An 18930-nucleotide genomic window follows, 5' to 3' on the forward strand; every position below is an offset into this window, starting at 1 on the left:
TTAAACTTCAAACTTGAGAATGCAAAGAAGGTTACACTTTCAAGGTCATTGACTTCCGAAGCAAATTTCACGTTGCTTGGAAGTTGCTATTTCTATTTTCTTTGACGAAAATGACAACCAATAAAGAAATTCTTTTAGTTACGAGACAGCTAATTATCAAATTGAGAGATGAAGGTAAAACTCTTCGTAATATTGGGAAAACCATTTTCTAGTGTGCAAAGAGTTATTCAAAACTATCTTGACACTGGTAGTCTTACTGTAAAACCAAGATGTGGGAGACCGAAGAAGCTAACGCAGAGAGAAGAAAGAAAACTTCTTTTACGAATTAAACAAAATCCTAAACTTTCTGCTGCAAGCATTGCAAAAGACATTTTTTTAACTAGCAACAAGGAAATTTCTCCTGAAACTGTACGAAAAGTGCTGCGAAAGTCCGATTATCATGGACGCAAACCTAGGTCTAAGCCATACATTTCCGAGACAAATAGAAAGAAAAGAATTGCTTTTGCCAAAACATATTTAAACTCTTCGCAGACTTCTGGAACAATGTAATTTGGTCAGTTGAAAGTAAATTTACAATATTTGAAGTTAATGGTCACCCTAATGTATGGAGAAAACCAGGAACAGAACTGAATCTGAGAAATTTAAATCCAACTGGTCAAACATGGAGTTGGCGGTGTGATGGTATGGGGGTGTATGTCGTCGAAAGGAGTTGGAAATTTTCACATTATTGATAAAGTCATGGATAAGTATGTTTATCTGGATATTCTGAAGAAAAATCTACGAGACAGTGGCCGAAATTTAAACCTTTCTAATCCTTTTATTTTCCAACAAGACAACGACCCGAAACATACAGCTAAAATTGTGGAGGAATATCTCCTCTATCACACTCCAAAACAGTTGCGTACTCCTCCACAGTCACCAAACCTCAATCCAATCGAACATTTGTGGGCAAAATTGGAGAAACAAATTCGAAAACACAATATTACGTCGCGAAATAAGCTAATTAGTAAATTGCAGGAAGAATGGGCGAAATTTACGTCGGATGACACTGAAAAACTAGTTCAGTCAATGCCCAGACGTCTGCAAGCTGTTTTGAAGAATAAAGGATATCCTACAAAGTATTGAAGTAATGTAAAAAACTTATATTTTGCTTTTATTTTTGAAAGTGTACGCAGACTTATTGGAGGGAATTTCTGAGTTTTTTTGACAAAATATATTTTTGAAAAAATTTAAAAAGTATTACACTGATATTATTTACTTTTTATTTAAGCTTACAATTTTAGCTAATAGAAGAAAAAAAAATGCAATGATTAAAATACATTTTTCTATGCTTTAAGTGTTTTTTTAATTTAAAATTTAGTCTGTACGCAGACTTTTGTGACTAACTGTATATTTTGGTGTTGACGGCTTTTCAAGGCAATTCAATAGGAAGATGAAACTATGTGGTTGAATTACTTTTAGCCTCAAAAAATTACTTTAATCTGATATCGAGTTTTCAGTGCAATATGTGTTGAAATCGGATGATTAGACTATTTATTTTAATAATCAGAAGCATTGTAAAATAGAATGCAAAGTTTTCAGCAAAAGTGTCAGATCTCTCTTATATATATACACACAGCATTAATGTAAATATTATATAGTCAAGTCTATGATTTGTGTGAATGAACTTTTTTGAGTATCTTCTGAGAATTCAGGAGCAGGCAGGACACTTGCCTTTAAAGCTAGTATTTCTTTTTCTGTTGTAGCTGAAATTGTTTTTCCAGCAATGGGAGACTCTGAGATTTTATTTCATCTCCTTCGGTGTTATTATTTTATTTCATTACCTTAGTTTTGAATAAGCTAAAAAAAGATTTAAATTTACTCTAAAATTAGAGTAATATTTTATAAGTTGGAGTTACTCTAAAATTAGAGTTAATTTTAGAATAAATTTACTATAATTTTACTCTAAATTTGTTCTAAAGATTTACTATAAAAATCAAAGACAAATAGAAAAAGGAAAATATAAAACGAAAAGTGTAATATGAATAAATAATATACATATTTTGAGTTTTAACTGTCACAGGAACCACATTCCACATAATGAAAATCGAACTTCTGCAATGGCACGATTATTTTTTTTAATTAAAATGATTTGCAATAATAGGGAAAAAAAGGTGAAACCTCCAAAGATTGCATGCTATTAACGAATGACGGAAATGCACTAGAACAGCAATGCCCTAGAATAGAAAGAATTTTAAGCGAACCCTTAAGCAACCTAAGATTAAGAGGACGTAAGCAGATTTCTTTGCTCCTGATGAAGAGGGACCTGTACCTGTTTGCCCTCAAAATAGATACTCTTGACTAAAATCTACGCCAAACAGAAGGTTGTTTCTTTGTTAATTTTATGTTAGATTTTTTTTTAATGTTTTTATGTTTCACTTTGGCTTGTTTCTCTTCTCTCTTGATTTTAAACTGCAGAATTTAGATCAAATGATTTAGTTTGTAATTTTGTAAATTTTGTTCCAGATTAAGTTCTTAGTGACGCTTAGAAAATTTAAGATATGCTTATTACTTTAAATATAACTTTTAATTACGTTACATTAATTTATCATGAAAACTCGCAGTAAATAAGCGCAAATGGGGAAGTAGCTGAAGTGGTTGACCCGTTATGGAGCAGGAAATTCTTTAAAATACCACCCTATACCACATCCAGATTGCGTTAAGAATGTGTTACGTTCTATGAATCATTTTCTGCGTCATGAACCGCTCCACCCATCTTAGTCAGTGTGACACCCATAAAATTTTGCGGTCGTCTGAAGTCAAAAAGAGATTTCAAAAGTAGCCTTTTCATACTGTCTATACATATTTTTATACTGATTTGGGACTTAAAATTCATCATATAAACTGATTTCGCTTCCATTAGTACAATTCCCTCATTAGTGATTAAAGGATTTAAACCTCACTGCAAAATTTTTTTAAATTATCCGTGTTAAGAAAAATTTGAATATAATTCATCTAAATAATTTATGACATCGTGCATGAGAAACTGATCAGAGCTGCTATTAGACAATATGTAACCATAACTTTTGATTTCTACGTTTTAACTACAGTTAAGAATAACACATTTGATGCTTCAGTTCTGGTGGAGTGACAGGACTTAAAAGAGACTTAGGATTTAAAGGACTTCTATTTATTCTCTGATGGAGTGGAATGAAGGTGGAGAGCTGGTTCCACATTTATTCGGGCTGGACTGATAAGCTACATAAATTCTGGATGTTATACTTCTATTCGTATTAGACCCACCAGCAATTGAATAGTAAATCTGCTGATCACTAGTAGTTCGACTTACGCTCAAACTCGGCGAACGCGATGGTTGCATGGTAGTTTTTCCCATATGCAACGTGAATACGGTCCAGTTTCCTTTGAAAAGTCCCTACAAAGGTATCCTTTGCCATAATCCAATGCAATCCAGTGTTGTTGTTGTCTTGTCCATATTACATAGAACAATAGTTGCCAGAGCCTACTCTGAAGAGAAGTTGGACTTCTATTTTTCACCTCCAATTTTGAGGGAGCGCACCCTAGGGAAATCTGGGGGTCTCCTACCCCTCTCCTCATCCACTAATCCACACGAGAGGATTTTCAGCTCGCCGCATATTTAGAGTGCCGCCATGCCGCACCAGCACTATACATTTACAAGCATCCATGTCTTACTCGGGATTTGAACCTTTGCCCTTCGGTACTGTAGTAGGCTTCCCTAACCACTATACCGTCTGCGTGATCAATGCAATCCAATCTACTCATTATATGAGGATTTCATCGTACTCTGAAGTGGGATCTACCTGTGAGCTACCGAAGGCTGTAATCATCTTTGAATAATTTTTACATGAAATTATTATTTTTAAGCATGGTATCTCCTTTCAGCATTATCCATCAAGGAATCTGATTGGTGGGCTATTTAATAATATACAAAAAGTATTATAATGGACTTTTAGTTTGATTCTCTTTAGTTCAAAATTTTTATTCTGGCCATTGTGGAATATCTTTGCTAAAAGTAAACACTTATTAGAGATAATATTTGGAAAAATACATATATTCATGAAAATTAGATTAAGGAAGTGAGTAGAAGAGCTTTAAAAAAAAAAAAAAAAAAAAAAAAAAAGCTTCATGATGATTAAATGGGAAAACCTTTTTTTTTTATCATTTATGCAATATTGCAAATTTGTTTCGCGAGGCTGTATAGTTTTATATTCCGTGACAACATTCATTCTTCCAAATTTGCCCAAATGTAATAAAAACATTAATTTCGGTTGAATATATTATTGGCTGCTAACGTTTCAACCTGCGGTATTTATCATTTTTACAGCGTGGAAGACTTTCGATTTTCATTAGCGATTTGTACTCTAATTATTATCGAATAATATAGTCTGTACTACGATGCGTATTAGCATGACGTAATTCATTTTGAATTTATGAATTATGTAAAATAACTTGCAATCTTTTCCGATTTTGAATTCAGTACTTCCAAGAATTCGCATTGTTCTTCCAAGAATTAAAGATTTCGAAATGAAATGTTAAGTTAAAGGAATAATAATTTAGACGGCCTATGACGGCCACGTTTGGATTCCGTTTCATACACTGTAAAGGTACTTTAATCAACCTTTTAGGATTTAAAATTCTGCGACTGAATTAATGTCAGTCAATCAACTAAAAGAAAAAAGTTTTGGGGCACAAAAGATTAATGGTTTACGTATATTACATAAAACTAATTTCTGATATTTGTATCGATTTTGTTACATATTTATATCAAGAGAAAATTTGTCTGATGAATAGTATACAATATTTAGTATTCGAGCTAGTTTCAATTAGAAAGTCTTCCACAAAGTCCATCTAAATTTTAAATGTTATCTATTTGAATAATAAACCCTCGTAATGTAACGGATAAATTAAATAAAAATTTTTGTTTTAGGGCCCTTTTAATGATTGTACTAATTATACCAGAGTTGGCCAAACTTCATGTCAGTAAGAGCCGCACGTTTGAATTCAGGAATGTTCGAGAGCCGCATCTAGATTTTCTAAAAGCCACAAGTTCATATTTACTTCTTTATAGAAGTAGTGGAGGAGGTTTTAAATAGAAAGAAATCGCTGATAACTTTCTAAAATGAGTCTAAACTAATTGCTTCCTTTTGGACACTGAATAGTTTTAGTTTCATACATATATTTTACATGCATGAGCCGCACAAATTGCCTGCGAGAGCCGTATCAGGCTCGCGAGCCGCACTTTGGCCACCCCTGAATTATACAATTAAAATTTTGACTAAAACTGAATTTTAGCGATATCTAGATAGTATTAATGATTATATGAATCTCCTTTTGACTGCTAGAAACGTTCAATTCCGCATACGGTGAATTATTTTCTGTCCCCCATACCTCCAATCACCCACCAGCGAACAACGGTAGTTTGACCTGGGTTTGATTTCAAGCGAACGGGCTAGGTGCATGGGCGGTTTACCGATGTGTAATGGATTTTCGCGGTTTTACCGATGTGTAATGGAGATACGAGTTATGCCTTCTGAAAAGGTTCTCCACGAAGGAATCTCTTCCCTTACGCAGATAGCCATAATTGGCGTTTTGCCACAATTAAATAAACCAAACTAAATTAGATGCGCTACGCTTTACATTTAGAATTTCTGTTTATACATAAACTTGCCATTGCATGAATTTTTATTTCGAGTTGTAAGCAAAGTACACTTTCTTGTCTTTAAATTAAAAGCTAATGAAAGGATACGGACAGCATCGCTCTGGAATGGTTGGTACTAAAAAAATAATTTAATTTCAGCTGATTGTTGTGTGTTAACAATTTATTTCAGTTGCACAACAGCAATCATTTGCAGTTTTCTTGCTTGGCTAGCAACACTAAAATTTTTACAATCTGCATACATTAACTTTATTTTGTGTTATAATTATATATTTATTTTTTTATTATTATATATTTATCTTTATTTAATGCTTAGTTTTTGCACTTTTTTCACTGAAAAAGCATAGTAAGCTAGTACGCAATAGTAAAAGGATTTTTTTTATAAAATAATTGAATGTCTATTGAAAACTGTGAAATAGCTTAACGTACTGTGAAATTATAGTCTATCCAAGCAAAAATACTAAAGGTCTGGCTCTTATTATAAATTTGAATTCATCAGCTTTCTCTATGAAGAGAAAATTTCTTCTCGAAATATAATTTTTCCAAAATGTTTGTATAAAATGCAGAGGAAACTAGACTTTGAACAATAATTATATAAACTTAACACTAGTTTCTTATTTCAAAATGCTTGAATTGATTGTTCTTTATTTTTCATTCAGGTAGAAAATAATTAACTAATTATTATAACTGGACTTATACTATAATGCGGTCTTCATAAAACAAGACAAATTGAATTGTGAAGAAAGGTATAAACTGCTTAAAAATCTTAACTAATTGTAAAATTTTATGAAGTTTTCCACTTCAGTCTTCAAAAACTGCGGAATTTTAAACTTTTGTCATGTGTATTTCACTATTTTATGTGTTATGCAATATTCAATAAAGTTAATATGCAAATAATACAGCCAACGTTGAAAATACATATAACAAATTTCTTTTAAATTTGGGGCCCACCAGCGGCCGAGCGGTAAAGACGCTGAACACTGGTAGTTCGGTCTGAGGTTCGAATCCCGCGAACGGGCTGGCTGCATGGGCGTTTTCGTGGTTTTCCCCATGTGTAACGTGTATACGAGCCAGTTTCCCTTAGAAAGTCCTCCACGAAAGGCATCCCTCCCTTTAGGCAGATAGCCCTCGTGTGCTTTGCCATAATTAAATACACCACACACCACACCTTTTAAATTTGGCGTTAAGCAGCATACTTTTTGTGGACATTCACAATATAGCCCTGAATGTCTTTATTCTAATCTACCATCGGGAGAAGGGTAAAATTTCTGAATGCTGGTATTTCGTCTTGGGTTAAAATCCCGTTAATCGTGCTGGTTGCATGGCAATTTTCATAACTTTTCCCATGAGTAACGTGGATAAGGTCCAGGTTTCTTTAAAAAGTCATCACCAAGGCAAATAGGCTTTGTGTGCTTTGCCGTAACCTAAATAATCGAACCCAATTCTATTTTATTTATGCCAACCCTGTATTTCTGATTGCAGGATTTTGAAATTTTGTACTCGGAAAAGTGATATCTAAAATGGCCAGGTATTACTTTCTGGAAAGCTCGTACTAGAAATATTTTATCGATTGGTTTGGTTTATTTAATTACGGCAAAGCACACTAGAGCTATCTGCCTGAGGGGAGGAATGCCTTCGTGGAGGACTTTCTAAGGGAAACTGGCTCGTATACACGTTACACATGGGGAAAAACACGAAATCGCCCATGCAGCCATCCCGTTCGCGAGATTCGAACCTCGGACCGAACTACCAGTGTTCAGCGACTTTACCGCTCGGCCGCTGGTGGGCCTAAAATAAAAATACTTTATCGAACAAATTAGCAATGAAGGGCATTAAAATTGATTTAATGCCTCTCCCGCATTGTATTAAAGATACAACTCAATTCTAACGGCACTTGTCTAGTACTATGCTCTATTTCCCCTATATAACTTCTGCATGTGTTAAGTCGTTATTCTATTTCGTGTCTTATCATTCGCGTCATATATTGCATTTATCTAACACTTCATTCCGCATCTCTTTATTTCTATACTCCACTTAACATGTTTTGCGCTTTTGTATCGTCTTAGATCTTCTTGCACTGTCTTACTCACTGACAAGTGACGCCTTGTGTTAATATTTTATTTATCTTGTTCTGTATTTTGCATTGATATAAAATATTGTCGCGTAGATGAGGGGATCATATTGAGACAAATGAAGAGGAAAATACTAAAGTTTCAACTCAAAACTTTATTATTCTAACTGGATAAGTAACCAATTATTTACACTTGATGAATTAAAAGGAAAATTCGAGAATTGGAAGGTTCTAAGAAATGGAGAATATTCTCCAAAAAATGTAACACAAAGGAAATAAATTAACAGAAAGGAAATTTAAGCAAAATCAATTTTTATATGGTTTAAAGATTAAACTGCTTAATATTGTTATTGATCTCCTTTTTATTAAGTAATATCTCTTCATATTTTGATAAAGTAATTCTCATATTTTTTTCAGGTGACACTTACTGCAAAAATATCGCTAAAAGTATTGCCAAATATAAAAATTCTGCCATCCACGTCACTCTATTTATTGCGATTTGCTACAGTGCCTATTTCATTGAATAAGATGTTGGGAGGAGAACTTTCAGGTAAATTATGGAATTTTTATTTCTTTGCTTCTAAATCTGAGAAAAAGATCTTAAAACAACCTGATCCATTACATAAAACTAATTAAAGCGCTTAGAAGTTTATGAATAGGAAATGAAATCTTGAGACGTTCTTTAAGTAGCTTCATTGTCTAGTGATAAGTAGGAAACTTCAAACAAAGGAGACTATAAACGTCCTTAAAATATGCATTGTGCCAGTCTGCTGTATGAAACTAATAGATGTAAGCAAGTAGTGAAATATGACTTAAAACAAGTATGTGATGCCTTCAAACGCAAGAAGCATGTGTTGAAAACATACATTCAACAAATTCGTACCTATTTTAATGCTCCGAGTTTTAAGTTAAGTGTACTGTGATGGATTTGTGTTTAAGTATGCTATCATATTTCTCAGTTTTATGATATTTAGAATTTTGCATTAAATTTTACTCTCAGGAATGCGTAAAGAAACTAACGGTTTCATTTTCATGTAACTAAGTTTCCAAGTTAATTAGGAACAAAATAGATATCTTGATTCTGCGTGATTTGAGTTAATATAAAGGTTTAAAAGAATTCAGATAGCAGCAATTATTAATTTAGTAACTTATCATTGTCATTAAAGGCATTACCTGCTTATTCTTCATTTTAGGGACCAAAGCTCTGTTTGAAACTGAAAATATTAGAAACGCCAAAACCAATCTTTTTTTTTCCCTTTGTTTGTTAGTAGTACATTTTGACCACCGGAAACGGTAATAAATTTCAGCATATTATTTGCGAAACTATGCACAGGATTTGTAATACAATTTTAGACGTCTTACTTATTATGAAGCGATACTTAAGAAATAAACTTGTTCATTTATTTGTAATTTAACTAATACATGTGTGATTAATTCCGATTTTCATTCTACTGTAATAATAATGTTTATTTTTATTTTTCTCTAGAAATCGAGAAAAATGAGTTTAAAATTCATTCTAAAGATCCTTCAGTTGGAGAACTAGTCGAAGATTTCTCTTCTGTTAAAGGCTTGAATTATGGCTCAACGTCAGTCATTTACAAAAGCATTAGTATCCTTTTAGACAACAACTGAATTTATTAGAATATTTTCAATATAATCTTGAGTAAGCTTTCCTTATTTAATAATATTGTATTTTAATATGGTGTTTTAAAAACTCTATTTAAGCAGCAGTTCTTTTCACTTCTTTTTTTTTCCCTTTTCTTTTTGGAAACATACTGAAAAAGCAAAAATGAGTTCTTCAGTAAATTCTAGTTATTTTATATGAAAAATTACTTCATAATATATGTAGATACCGATTTTAGTCTTCGCACTGACAAAAATGATATAAAATTGCTAAAAATATATATATTATAAAATGATATAAAAAAATCTTCATTTTAGAAAACTATGCAGAATGATAATATATTCACTTTCATCAAAATTATACAAAGCAATAAAACAGTCCTTAAAATGCTTCTCTAATCACTGCGTATTTCCTGTCTCTTAGCCTCTGAAAGAAATCTTAGAAAAATCTTCTTTTTGTGTCCAAGGCATCCATTTTTTTATTTAATCTTCTGTTACGTGATTACTTTGTATACTTATTTATATTGATGCACCTCAACTTTCATAATGGTTTAACATTTTAGAAGTTTCCTGGTGCAACATATTGTTAAAAAAATGGCTACAAGACATTCGTTTCTAAAAACCTGTATATTTGTCTCATACGTGCCTTTCCAATTTTCAGTTTCTCAACAATAAGGTACGCAACTGTATGAAAATAATTTGAGTTTCTCGTAAACGGAATAATTAGAAAAGAAGATTACGTGCTTCATTTCCTTATATATTAAATTTAAATATGTATTTACGATTACAAAACTTCTTAAAACCCATGAAAGAATTTTATCGGAGGAATCGGTAAAAACTAAATTTTCATATTTTTCTCGCGCAGCGAAATTTGCAGTTAAGAAAATATACTGATATGTTTCACACATTTAATAGGAAAAGTAGCTCATATTTTCATTTCTACCATTTCATTAGACGTTCCAATTTTGTAGGAAGCTCTGTCTAGAACGCTATGAGTACAAACTTCCTGCCACTAATTGTTCCAATCTATTACTGCTTTGTCGGCCATATTCAGCTAACCATATACTGTAAGTTAATACACACTTTTTTGATGATAGGATACCATAATTCTGAAAATAATCCACTTCTTGCCGTTTTGTGGGAGGCAGGTCACAAGTTTTAATCTTTTTTTTTTTTTTTTCAAAATGAGGGGGTGTGTGGATTGCAACAGTAACAGTTAATTTGTATTTTTTTTTTCATAAAAACAAAGGTTGGCTTACTGAGAATTAATCGAAGTTACATCAGATGAAAACACAGATGTTATGTGTCTACTTTTATGTGACGGTTATCCATGACTGGGCTAAATCACGCTGCTTTGCGACAGTTTGATGGTCGTTGGGATAATACGCAAGAACCCGTTGTATTTTTGCGGCAATATTTATTAAATTGATACTTCTTGAAACTGGTTTCCAAACTGATATGTCTTGAAAATGATTAACATTCAAATGAACCTTTTTCAGGGGAAAGGATGCGGATTTTAAGTAGAAAGCATCATTAATATATATTTCTGTCTTCACATTAAAATGGATTTGATCTTTAAATCTACAGGCGTCTATAGTAATATCTCAAAACTAGTATAGATGTTTCAATTATAAATTTTGAATTAGAAATATTAAGGTTTCACTGTCCAATCTAACATTTATATTTGTTTTTAAACCCGAGATTAGGAAATGGAGCATACAACTCGATTATTTTAATTTATTCAAAATATATAGAATTTATAATAAACAATGGAAATGGGAAAATAATTTTTTCTTAACCTTTTTTAATTTTTTTACCAATTATTAAACTAGCAGTTAAATATTTTTTGTTTTCTAAGATAAATATTAATTAATAAATATGCAGTTAAAGTAAAAAATTATCTATCTAGATTGAGTTACTGTACTAAATTTGCCTGCTTTCGAGAATTCGGTGAATTTTCTTGAGATGCTGTTTGATATATTTTAGCATATCCTATACCTTGACCTTTAGATAGCAAATATTCTGACGTGTCTGTAGATCTTCATGTTGTGAAGGCGGTGCGCCTTGGTGAGTAAAACATTTTCTGTTATGTTTCCTTTCTTTTTTAACTGTGTTCTAAATTTACCATTATTTAATCAGAATTTTATAAATGATAAAAATTTTTCGTCTACTGATTTAATTGGAAATCTGTAATTAAATACTACTAAAAGAATCGTATCTGTCGCTGTATTCGAAAGCTTGAAATCAGTAATTACAGTGTCAAAAACTTTTAGGAATGAAAATAACAAGATGGGCCAGAAAATTATCTTATATAGCTTCATAAAGTAAATGGCTTATCTATTAACGTTTATTTAATATTTCTACAGTGACTGTAAAATGTGAAACTTCTAATGGTTGAAAAAATTTAAAACTGTCATCTATACTTCGGTGGAAACAGAACAAGTTTTTCTGCTTTTCGCCCCCATAAGCTAACAAATAATAGTGCGATGCACCAAGTTTACTGTCTTGCCATTAGTCGGTTAACTTGTTTTTATGACATTACATATAGGTTTCCTTATGTATCAGTATATATTTAACCACTTACAACTCAACCTATGTATGCAAAACCTACATCTTAAACTTTAAAATTCTGAAAAAAATTCTGAAAACATTTAAAAATTAAAATTCTGAAGTTAAAGACAAACACTTATTCTAAATGTGGAACAATTAGTTCAGGTTGCATAATTGTGCACGTTCAGCAAAGATGTTTGCAGATGTAAAATTTTCGAATCAGAAAAAAGAAGGATCACGTGATAAAAATTTTAAGGGAGAAAATGCAAAAAGGAGTGGTAAGGATATTGTGTTTAATGGAATATGTTGAAGCGAATAAAATTTGCGATCATGAATTTCTGTCAAACATAGCTTATTCACATGAGAAATAATTAATGAAAAGCTAATCGGTCGTATAATTACTGATGTTCCGAAGCATTTTAGAAAAAATCATAATAGGTTATCCAAATATGAAGCAACAGTTTAAAAACTGCGTTTTCCATATGTATGCTAGGAGTCGTTATAGTTCTCTTAATGAATACAGAGACAAGATATTTGTAACAGCAGTAATTAGAGCAATCGAGGCTAGTGAGTTCGTAATTGGCCTCCCTTCCAATTGTGGAATATATGGGTATTTATTCGACATGCTGATCGCAAGACATGCTGGGCTATAATCTCGAAAACTTTTAGAACATGCTCCTGTACCAATGGAAGTTCAATGTAGCACATAGTTTGTCTCATCCGCAGAAGTATGACAAGTCAACAATAAAGCTGTTTTATTCTTCAACGTTCGATTCTCACTACAATCCCTCAGATTTCAAATGCCAGTTGATTTGACACGAAAAAGATTATTCTTGCAATAGCCGTAATATGCAGTAAAAGACAGGTGTAAATATCATTGTGTTCTAATATGGGGCAGACGTCATTATAAATGGACGCATTAAACTAAAACTGACATATCTGCTCAACAGGTTATTAGCTAGCACTGAACATCCATTCTCCAAAACTTTTATTAAACTTTAATTTTATACGCAATTTATCATGTTTTTTTTTGTGCCATAATGTCTATTAGAATGATAGCAATATATTTATTTCGATTCTTGCTACATTTTATATATCCTTAGGTATTTTATTCTAATGAATATTAGACCTTCCCAGTGGCTTATTTATGTATTTATATATGTTACCGTGAAAGATCGAAATTGGAGAATGTCGACTTTCACCGGAGAATATCAACATTCACCAAATACGTCGGTGAAAGACCGAATATTTCACTACATTCTTGTATATTCGGACCCTCACCTGTGTATGTCGACAATCACAGATATGCTCTGGTAAAAGTCGAAAAGAGAGGTCATAAAGTGCCATAATAGTTGTTGTAATAAATAAGATTTGAATCACATAATTTAGTAAGTTTTTTATTACTGTTATTTTATTTTCTCATTTAGAACGTACTGTATAATTAAGTAAGTTTTTAACTTCTATTATTTTCCTTTCTCATTTTGAATGTATTGTGTATTTTAGGTTCTCATGTTCTTAAGTTCTTATTTCAAGTTTCAAGTGCGTTTATTCGCGACTGAATTACGGAGAAGAAAATATAATATTGTTATATGTTCAACATTCACCATTAGTACATGGTGAATGTTGACATTGACCGGTGCAAGTCAGAAATTAAAAGTATTTAGAAAATATTTCGGACATACACCAAGAGACTATGTGAATGTTGACATTCACCGGTGAAGTCGACATTCTCCAGATTTCGGTGTTTCACCGTAACATATATATTTAATAATGTCTTTCTAATGTACTGATTGCTGTACTAAATGTACGGAACCGTGTAGTACATATAAAAGCGTAATACTTTTACTGTTCAGTGAAGGCTGATATTTTTGAATTAATGTTCTGAAATTTATAATTTTCTTACCCATGTTGCACATGTTTGGAAACCCTCATATGAGATTATGGGATGTGAAAAAGATAGCATTCATAAAGTGAATAAAGTCTAAAAAGAAAGTGTTCGGTTAAAATTATTATTACATCTAGAAAAAATACTGGATTTTTTAAGGCGGGTATCAACCATTTTAGGCTTTTTCCACTACTAAGTCCAGAATCGGTGGTCATTTTATTACGGAGGCCCCTAATAGAGGGCTACCGTTACCTCCTATGAAGGGACAGATAATTGACATCCATGTCTTTTTCCGGGATCGCTAAACACCTTCCGGTCTGGGCAGCGAGCCTTGGATTTAATTTTAACCAAAAATGAGACTAGATGCTTTCAAATCTTGCGAGAGTCCTCTCCTTCCCAGAATAATTTATGTTTACGTTTGGAGCACAGCATAATTATCTTTTTAGTAGCTCTCGATTCCTGATTCCATTCTAATTCGCAGGTTAATGACTTCCCTACAACTACTGCATTTTTTATTTTTGTTACATTTTTATTAATTAATTGCGCTTACTCTGCTATCTAGAAATTCTCCCTTTATATAGCTATCTAACCCTCGTAAAGTGGTATTAATTTCTTCCCATTAGACATTAAGTGATATCGTTTATCAATCAAAATAATCCTCAGTGCTAAAAATTTCTAAAGGAAAAATTGAAATTGTTCAAAACAGTAGGAACCAAATTTGAAAGACTCATTTCATGGCTTAAATCTAACAAATTATGTCGTTGCATTCCCGTAAAAATTTGTTTCCGTCTTTCCACTCAGAATATATGCCTAATAATGTCGCATGTTGTAAAAAAAATGTTTTCATAATGTTTGCTGTTCCTCTTTTATGAATTGCGCCAACCATTATATGTATAATATTTAAGGATGTGCATAACATACTGTCGAAAATTTTACAGTTGTATACCAAGCAACTGAAATTCAAATATTGTAAACCTGAGAGAAAGTGAAAATCTGGAAAAATAGTTGTTTCTAGTTCATGCAAATAATTTGTGTAGCACTATTAAAAGTTGAAGCATACACACAATTTTAAATTAACACTAAACATATAAAGCAAATATTATTTTAGTCTCCAAACATTACGTTGTGCCCATAAGAATTATGAACCTGCAAATCCGCTGCACATATGTAAAATTTTTGAGCTGAAAGCATACTATTGAGGATTTAACATCTCAATGGCCAAAAAGCAAATGGCTGCAGAAAAAGAATTGTGTTTAACGTAATTTATTGAAAGGAAGAACTTGAAATTCTTCCAAGTTGAAAGCATGTACATCAGTATTATTAATATAGTACTAATACGAGTGTCGAGCTACGCGAAAGAATGATTTATTTTGCATTGCCACTTATAGCAAATTATCAGGCCCATTGTTCCGTCAAGAAGCACACTTCACATTACTCATGCAGTAGATACTAAGCTCTCATAAATATTTAAAGAGTTCTTTGAAATTCAAAGATGGAAAAAAGAAGAACAGAACAAACCGAGCGAAGCGAAACCCAAGTCAAAATTCCTTTCGAAATGAAACACTGCACTTTCCTTTGAACCATAGATATAACGATTTAGGGGGCTTTAAAGGAAATGGATGAAGCAGTGCATTGCCGGAAGTGAAGAGAACTACTATATGTACCGAAATAAATGGAAACTAAAATATTATTTTCCAGTATTATTTATAAACTATTATTTTCCATTAAAATGCTATTAAGTTATATTTCAATGAAAAATCCAGTAAAATTTCATGTGAAGAAAAGACGCTCTCAGTTGTCTTCAAATTTATAGGACTAAATTTTTCAACCAGTCCTAATGAAAACCCAAACATCATTACCACATCATTGCTTCATTTAAAACTTTGTATGATGTCGGAAGAGAGATTAATTGACATTTTTATTTGATTTTATGTCTCTTGATATCTGATGCTATGAAACAGAGGCCATTTTCTGTTAGTAGATTCTTAACAAAAGCATATACCTCATTCTTTAGGCAGAGAAGCCCAGTATACGTTGCCGTAATGAAGTTTGTTGTTATGTGTACAGAGTTTGTTTGATTATTCATGGCAAAGCATACGTTTTGCCATAATTAGGTTTCCCTTAGGAGAAGGATGCCTTTGTAAAGCATCTTCTACGAAGGGAAAGCCGCGAAATTCACCCATGCAGCCAAACTGACGTCGGTATCCGAATCAACGGTTTTATCAATCACAGCCACTAGTGAATATATAAAGAAAATCACCAGCGACTTAAGTGAGTGGCGACTGTAAAGCGTTTTGATCCAAAGCTGCTAAAACTGCATTAGAGATATTTGAATCTTGGTGTCCGCGTGCAGAAATTAAGCATTCGCAAAACCTAATATTTCCCGGCGCTACGAACGCTTCTGTAATGTTATGGGTTATGGCAAAGTACACAAGGGCTATCTGCCTAAAGGGAAGATGGTTTCGTGGAGGTAAATAAAGAGAAACGGACTCGTATTTATCTCTTTTGTAATGGCTAGGAGAGAACCCAGTCCTCCTTTAAGTGGGGAAGAATGTAAAATATTTTCTTTCCCCTTGCTCCATGTTCTCCTAGTGCAAAAGAAAGCACGTTTGGCTTGCAGGCGGCAGGTCTAGGGTTCTAATCCTCGCGGCATAGCTGATTTTTTGTATTTCATGCTCTGAGAAACCTAAAGACTCTACAAAGTATTTGTAGTAATCTGAATATCCTGTTATAAAAGTGAAATGTCTGTCAAATAACGGTTTCAAGTTGAAAGACTTGAAGCTCTTATTTGACAGATATTTCACTTGCATCTACTGCAGCAACGTTTTCAAAAATAACCTTGGTGTATAAAGTATCCCAATAATGTACATGTCACGTAAGATTAATTCACTGGTTACATCATCTAGTGCAGGGGTTCTTAATCAGCGGGGAATTCACCTCAAGAATAGAATTTCATGGTTTCAAAGATGGAGGGTATTTCCATCTCAGAATATTAATATATTTAAGCTGTAATAAAAACACTCATGATAGAAAGACAATTAAGTGTTGGTTGAAATCTCCTAACTTAGAAAACCTCGAAAAGTTAAATTTAAATATTATGTTAAGTGAAGCGAAATTATTACGAACGTTTTCGTACTTATATTTTGTAAGCATAATAAAAAACAATAATAATAAATATATATAATGCTAAGTAATTGTGTTTAAAATCCATCTCATTCTCATGCAAAAAATAAAAAATTGGAAGCATAGTGATAAATTGCATGAAAGGTGCAAAAAATATTACAACAAAAAATGGAAAAGGGAAAAAAAGTAATCTACGTCTTTCTCTGCATCATCATCAGGGTGGTTAGTGCAAATATGTCATATGTATAAATACATATACATACATATTAATTAAGCTTAATAAACCCTAAATTTTTGTGTACATTTTATGTCCTAAGCACAAAATTTTGATTTCAATGTTACCTTAAATTAAATAATTTTAAATTAAGGCAATAAAAAATAAGAAATAAATTAAGGAAAAAAATGGGATGGGGAAGATGATATTTGACATGTGGAGAAAAGAGGGGAATACAGCAATAAAGTTTGAAAGTTGCTGAATTTAATATATACTAGGGAATCGTTCCAGCTTTTCAACATTTTTGTTGCGATATTTAAGTATTTCATGGCAAATTTTGTGAACTCTTTCATAGAAGAAAATAAAACGTCTAAAAATGTTTGTAAATGGTTAAACATCTCTTAAATTGAAATCAAAAGCTGGTCAGTGGCTTAAAAATGTAGTTTATGAATAAAAGAGAGACCACATTTTACCATATTTATTATTTTAAAAATAAAATGCAAAATAATGCTATCAGATGTTATTTTTTTAAATCTTAAAATCTGTATTTCTAGAAGTAAATGTTCTTATTATAAAAGAAGCATTAATAAAAATAGCTTGAGAAAAAAGGAATAAAAAATAGTTTGAGAGTATATATGAATTCAACAGTGCTGCTGAATTTCCTACACATTAAACTGGAGCGCAACATCCACAAAACTAAGTGCACATTTATGAATTATTTTATGACATCTGTAACGTCATCTATTCTGAGATTAACTAATGAGAGTAGGAAATGGCTAATTTATTCCTAATTTATTTTCTTTGTTAGTTGCTTTGTAATGAATGGCCTTCACCGACTCAAGAAAGGCATCGATGCATGAAAAATATTTTCATCTACTACTCAATTTAAAATAGATAAAATAAAATTAATGTTGAATTTTACGAAATTAGTGAAAAAAGGCTTTGTGATTTTGTCGAAATAAATAATGAATTTCGAAACAGACGAAGGCTAATGTGATTATCCAAGTTACAAAAAACCATTTACCAAAAAAAAAAAAAAAAAAAAAAAGGAGGAGAAAGATCGATGACTGTTCAACCTTAGTTTTCTTCATAGGTTTCATATATAGAGTAAATCGAGTTTAACAAACTGAAGCCGATTAGTTAATTGTTTTCTTGATAAATGAGATGGCTGAATACAGACTACCTGATGAGATAAATGAGTGCTTGAAGTCAACATCTGTTCTTTTTCTCTTCGCCCTTCAGAAGGACTGGAATCTAAAGCATAGAAAAACAGTCAATAACATTTCATCCTCCGCTAAAAAATGTTTCTATACTAAAAACAAAGACCTACTAAACAAAAGAAAAATCAACTAGTTGAATGGTTTGCAGATTTAAAGAAAATGACGTAAAAATAAATCTATGGAATTTATATTTATTTTTTTTTTAAAAGTTTGTAAAGTAACCATTTTATGACATACCCATTAAAAATACTAGTGGAATTATTATTCTGAAATTTCGTACCCTATTTCATATCCTGCTTTCTTTTCCAATAGGTACTTCTTTCGTGATACTTTATATTATTTAAATTATTTATTAGCCTTTACATTATTTACTAGCATGCTTAGTTATCTGTTTCAATTTTTTAATTGCCTGAGTTATTTTTGAAACATGTCATTTATTCCGCAGCTGTACGGATTTCTGGAGGTAATTTCAAGATTTTGGAAGAAATGAAGAGTTACATTGTGCGTGTTGAACTATACGACGAAAATGATAATAGAATATACCCTGCAGAAGTTAGTCTGTTTATAATG

The 18930-nt window shown here is 32.0% G+C and overlaps 1 protein-coding gene across 3 annotated transcripts in view; it reads left to right on the plus strand.

Moving 5' to 3' along the window:
* Window positions 1-18930, plus strand: part of LOC118182114 (nuclear pore membrane glycoprotein 210-like) — a 139538-nt gene that overhangs the window by 54797 nt on the left and 65811 nt on the right. For all 3 annotated transcript variants that reach the window (XM_035351400.2, XM_035351401.2, XM_085808850.1), the window contains 4 exons: window positions 8163-8295; window positions 9232-9354; window positions 11379-11435; window positions 18806-18912. In XM_035351400.2, the coding sequence (XP_035207291.1) occupies window positions 8163-8295; window positions 9232-9354; window positions 11379-11435; window positions 18806-18912 (420 nt within the window). The remainder of the gene's footprint in view (window positions 1-8162; window positions 8296-9231; window positions 9355-11378; window positions 11436-18805; window positions 18913-18930) is intronic.

This window comes from Stegodyphus dumicola, chromosome X2 (genome assembly GCF_044657685.1).
Source record: "Stegodyphus dumicola isolate Sdum_Otavi_A_Nest chromosome X2, ASM4465768v1".
Lineage (NCBI taxonomy): Eukaryota > Metazoa > Arthropoda > Arachnida > Araneae > Eresidae > Stegodyphus > Stegodyphus dumicola.